Raw genomic sequence first — 6,064 nt, forward strand, 5'->3', positions numbered from 1 at the left:
CCAAAACTAAACAGCTACGGCTCTAATACCACTATTCGGATATGAGGTAGGCTACACTAGCGCAAATCAAAATTTCTACCGCGTAAAACCAGGAAGAACTGCCGTATAAGGATCACGGGATTACCACTCGACGCACTACTGGTGCGAAAGATGTAGATTTGCGTCGATGCAGTGAAGACGATTAACGTAGTCGTACGTAGTCGATCAACGTAGTCGTACGTAGTCGATCATGTCAACGTCCAGCAGCTCCTCAGCAGCTCGTCCACGTGCAGCAAGATCGCCCTCGTGCCGCAGCTCGTCGTCGGCTCGTCGTGGCTCGTCGGCGGCTCATCGTGGCTCGTCGGCGGCTCATCCAAGTGCTGCAGGCGCAACACCTCCAAGGTATCCACACGTGCAGGGAGGAAGCGTCGCAAGCTAGACTGCTAGATCCATGAGTTGCAATAGGCGAGGACGTGGGAGGCGCGGCAGATGTGTTTCGCCAAAAGGTGTAAACCCTAGGGTGCCCCCACCCCTCTATTTATAGAGGTTCCAAACGGGCTTCTGGATCTGAGGCCCATTGATCACATCCGAATTGGGCTTCCAACCCCTTAAGTGTGTGACCCTATAGGTTCGGATACGTATAGACATGGCCCGAGTACTCCTACTCGGCCCAATAGTCGGTAGCGGCCTCTAGCAAGACGTGCCGACTCCTATACGCACACGAAGATCATATCAGACGAACCACCACAACATTACGTACATGCTATTCCCTTTGCCTCACGATATTTGGTCTAGCTTCAAGCCGACCGCTCTTTCTCGATCCTGTGATTCGGAATCCCTTTGTAGGTTAACTCTTAACCGTATGTAGCATGGCCATGCATTTTCGGATCCAATCACTCGAGGGGCCCAGAGATATCACTCTCAATCAGAGAGGGGCAAATCCCATCTTGATTGACCATGTCTCATAGCATGCTTCTTGACAAACCCGAATGCTACCTTTATAACTACCCTTTTACGGCGTAACGTTTGATAGCCTCTAAGTAGGTCGATCCACATCTTGAATACATGCGACAATCTCAGGTCTAAGGACAAAGCGTATATGTTGTTTAAAGAGAGAACTACTTCTCGTGTTGGGTCAGTCCTAGCACATGTCTCCACATGTGCCCACATTATTAGTTCAACATCTCCATGTCCATGACTTGTGAAACATAGTCATCAACTAATACATGTGCTAGTCTAATATTCATGTGTGTCCTCACATGAACTCCAACTAGGGACAACTTTAGAATAACCATACAAGTAAAGAGTTTCACATACAATTCACATAATTGCAAATCAATTCAAGTAGCCTTTAATGGATATTCAATGAACACAATATACAAATCATGGATACAAATGGAATATCATCATCTCTATGATTACCTCTAGGGCATACCTCCAACAGTCTCCCACTTGCACTAGAGTCAATCTAGAAGGTACCTAATACCCATAGCTCTTACATGCGCATCATGCTTAGCCTGCGGGAGTGGTTTTGTCAATGGATTAGAAATGTTCAGATCCATGTGTATTTTGCATATCTTGATCTCACCTCGGTTAACGAAGTCTCGAATGAGATGAAATCGCCGCATTACGTGTTTGTTCTTCTGGTGGTTCCTTGGCTCCTTTGCTTGCGCAATTGCCCCATTGTTATCACAGTAGAGATTCAATGGGCTGGACGCATTTGGGAACACACCTAGCTCAATTAAGAAATTCCTTATCCAAACACCCTCCTTCGCGGCTTCCGAAGCCGCGATGTACTCGGCTTCTGTCGTAGAATCGGCCACCGTCTCTTGCTTGGAACTCTTCCAACTAACAGCACCACCGAGGAGCTCCTCAATATCGCCACCAGCTTCGCCTCGGGCAAAGAGGCCATCAGGGCGATCTTTGATCGCTCCAAAGGCAAGGTGAAGCGGGAAGAGGATGCCGACGAGGGCACCTCCAACAGCCAGCAGAAGCAGAGGAACAAGCAACGGCGTGAGGCTCCCCTCGTGGCCCTTGCCGAGCACAAACGGGGAAAACCACCTCCTGAAGGCACCCCCGGCTTCTTCAACAAGTTACTTGAGGGACCGTGCCCGAACCATGAGTTCCCCGCCAAGCACGCCTACAAGGATTGCAACCTCATGAAGAGGTAATTTGTAGGCAATCCGGTGAAGGGCGACCGAAGGCGGAAGCCCGAAGAGGAGAAGAAGGATGGCGGGGAGAAGGAAGATGGCTTCCCCAACGTGGACCAGCAGCCTAGGACTCCAAGCGCCACCGAAAGCTGGAATGCTATGAGGTCTACGTGGCTGAATCCACTATCCTAACTTTCATCGACTGGTCAAGGTCCGCCATAACCTTTGACCAGTCCGACCACCCGGAGCGCGTCCCGCAGTCGGGACGCTACCCTCTCGTCGTCGACCCCATCGTCAGCACAAAGCGCCTCACCAAGGTGCTCATGGATGGAGGCAGCGGCCTCAAAATCCTCTACGCCGAAACCCTCGACGCCATGGGGATCGACCGGTCGCGTCTCCGTCCTAGTGAGGCGCCTTTCCACGGCATCGTGTCAGGAAAACGGGCAATGCCCCGCGGGCAGATTGACCTGCTCGTCACCTTCGGGACTCCTTCCAACTTCAGGAAGGAGACCCTCACTTTCGAGGTGGTGGGCTTCCACGGGACCTACCATGCCATCTTGGGACGGCCATGCTACACCAAGTTCATGGCCATCCCCAACTACACCTACCTCAAGCTCAAGCTGCCGGGGCCCAACGGGGTCATCACCGTTGGTACGTCTTTCCAGAAGGCGTACGAATGCGATGTCGAGTGCTGCGAGTATGCCTCGGCCATCACTTGCTCGGAGGACCACACGGTCCAGCTTGCGTAGGGTGCCGAGGATGTGCCCGACTCCAAGCAGTCCGCCACCTCCTTCGAAGCCACGGAAGGCGTGAAGGAGGTCCCCCTTGACCCCAGCTGCTCCGACGGTAGGACGATGCGGATAGGCGCTACCCTATCCCCCAAATAGGAAAGCGCGCTTGTCGACTTCCTCCGTGTGAACAACGACGTTTTTGCGTGGAAACCCTCAGACATGCTGGGCATCCCGAGGGAAGTCGCCGAGCACTCCTTGAACATCAAGGCCAGTTCCAAATCGGTGAGACAAGGCTTGCGCCACTTCGACGAGGAGAGGCGTAAGGCCATCGGTGAGGAGCTCCAAAAGCTTTTGGTGGCCGGGTTCATCAAGGAAGTGCACCACCCCGAGTGGTTAGCCAATCCTGTTCTTGTACAAAAAAAGAATGCGAAATGGAGAATGTGTGTTGACTATACGGGTCTCAACAAAACATGCCCAAAGGATCCATTTCCTTTGCCGCGCATAGATCAGATAGTCGACTCCACCGCAGGGTGTGAAACCCTTAGCTTCCTTGATGCGTATTTCGGTTACCACCAAATCGCGATGAAAGAGTCCGACTAGCTCGCGACCTCTTTCATCACCCCTTTCGGGCCCTACTACTACGTCACGATGCCGTTCGGCCTCAAAAATGCGGGGGCTACGTTCTAGCGATGCATGCTCAAGTGTTTTGGGGACCTCATCGGGTGAACCATTGACACCTACGTGGATGACATTGTGGTCCAGTACAAGAAGGGCGACCAGCTCATCCCCGACCTTCAATTGGCCTTCGAAAGACTGAGAGACAAGCGCATCAAACCCAACCCCGAAAAATGCGTTTTTGGGGTCCCGAGGGGCAATGCTGCTCGGCTTCATCGTCTTCGTCCGTGGCATCGAAGCCAATCCGGAGAAGATATTAGCCATCAACGATATGGGGCCAATCAAAAACTTGAAGGGAGTACAACGCGTCATGGGATGCCTTATGGCCCTAAGCCGCTTCATCTCACGCCTCGGCGAACGAGGACTCCCTCTCTACTGACTCCTGAAGAAGATTGACCGCTTCGTGTGGACCGCTGAGGCCCAGGAGGCGCTTGACCGGCTCAAGCACATCCTGACAAAGGCCCCGATCCTGGTCCCGCCGACTGACGGGGAGCCGCTCCTGCTCTACATCGCGGCAACCACTCAGGTGGTTAGCACAACTCTGGTGGTGGAGCGAGAGGAGGAGGGACACGCCCTCAAGGTGCAGAGCCCGGTGTACTTCGTCAGCGAGGTCTTGTCCGAATCCAAGGCCCACTACCCTCAAATCCAAAAGCTCATATACGCAGTCCTCATCACGAAGAGGAAGCTACGCCACTACTTCACCTCCCAACCGGTAACGGTCGTGTCATCATTCCCCCTCAGTGAAGTGATCCGGAATCAGGATGCCATGGGGCGAGTTGCGAAGTGGGCGCTCGAGCTTATGGACTAGGGCATCACCTACAGCCCCCGGATAGCCATCAAGTCCCAGGTACTCTCCGACTTTGTCGTAGAATGGACGGAGATCCAGACGCCATCAGCGCCAGAGAAGCAGGAGTACTGGACGATGTACTTTGATGGGTTGCTAATGAAAGCTCGCGCCGGGGCGGGTTTGGTTTTCATCTCTCCCCTCGGCGTGCGCATGAGGTACATGATCCGCCTAACAATGTCGCTGAGTATGAGGCTCTCCTCAATGGGCTTCGCATCGCCATCGAGCTGGGCATTCGGCGGCTGGACATCCGAGGCGACTCTCAACTAGTCGTTGAGCAAGTCATGAAGGAGTGGAGCTGCCACGATCCCAAGATGGTGGCATACTGCAATGAAGTCCGCAAGCTTGAGGACAAGTTTGACGGTTTGGAACTCAACCACGTCGCAAGATGCTTCAACGACGCAGCTGATGAGCTGGCAAAGGCAGCGTCCGGCCGAAAGCCAGTCCCCGACAGTGTCTTTATCACCGACCAGTACAAGCCCTCGATCCGCTACAAGGAGCCAAGAGAGGCCGGCAACGTGCCACCTGTCCCGGACTCGGGAGCCGACCCGGGAGAGGTCGGCAACACGCCACCCGTCCTGGACTCGGAAGCCGACTCCTCTGATCCCGAGGTCATGGAAATCGACATGAACCCAACAGAGGGGCCCGACCCCCCGCCTGACTGGAGAGCCCCGTACCTTGATTTCCTCATCCGCGAGTCGCTCTTGACGGACAAGACAGAGGCGTGAAGGATTGCCCGCCGTGTCAAATCCTTCATCATCATCGACCAGGAGCCTGTGGCCACCACGCCGCACCGAGAACCCTCGTCGGGAACGCCTTCCGACAGGGATTCTATTGGCCGACGGCGGTAGCCGATGCCACCCGCGTGGTGCGTACCTGCGAAGGGTGCCAGTTCTTCACATGACAAACCCATCTGCCTGCCCAGGCACTCTAGACCATCCCCATCATGTGGCCCTTCACGGTCTGGGGTCTGGACCTCATCGGGCCCTTCAAGAAAGCGCCCGGGGGCTTCACCCACCTACTCATCGCCGTCAACAAGTTCTCGAAGTGGATCAAGGCTCGACCGGTCGTGCAGATCAAGTCCGAGCAGGCGGTGCAGTTTTTCACTGACATCATCCATCATTTCGGAGTCCCCAACTCCATCATCATGGACAACAGCACGCAGTTCACCAGGAAGAAATTCTTCAAGTTCTGCGATGATCACCACATCCGAGTGGACTAGTCTGCCGTAGCGCATCCCAGCACGAACGGGCAGGTTGAGCGGGCCAATGGCATGATACTCGAGCCATGGATCTTCGACTGCCTCAACAAGTTTGGCGGCCGATGGGTTGTGGAACTCCCCGCGGTCCGATGGAGCCTGAGGATGACCCCCAGCAGGGCAACCGGCTTCACCCCGTTCTTCATGGTCTATGGGTCCAAGGCAATCCTCCCCACCGACCTGGAATACAGGTCGCCGAGGGTCAGGGCGTACGACAAACAAGGGAACAGCATCTCTCGAGGACGCGCAAGACCAGCTCGACAAAGTGCGTGATGTGGCCCTGCTGCACTCGGCCAAGTACCAGCAAGGTTTGCGGCGGTATCATAGCCGTAAGGTACGGGGCCGAGCCTTCAACGTCGGCGACCTAGTGCTTCACCTCATTCAAGACAACAGAGGTCGGCACAAGCTGACCCCTTCGTGGGAAGGT

General features: G+C 54.7%; 1 protein-coding gene across 1 annotated transcript; it reads left to right on the top strand.

The window, feature by feature from the left end:
• Positions 1-4,693: 4,693 nt before the first annotated feature.
• LOC117849229 (uncharacterized) lies at positions 4,694-5,107 on the top strand. Its single transcript, XM_034730799.1, has one exon. The coding sequence runs from the start codon at positions 4,694-4,696 to the stop codon at positions 5,105-5,107; it is 414 nt and encodes a 137-aa protein (XP_034586690.1).
• Positions 5,108-6,064: the final 957 nt, after the last annotated feature.

Source organism: Setaria viridis, chromosome 3, assembly GCF_005286985.2.
Source record: "Setaria viridis chromosome 3, Setaria_viridis_v4.0, whole genome shotgun sequence".
NCBI classification, from domain to species: domain Eukaryota; kingdom Viridiplantae; phylum Streptophyta; class Magnoliopsida; order Poales; family Poaceae; genus Setaria; species Setaria viridis.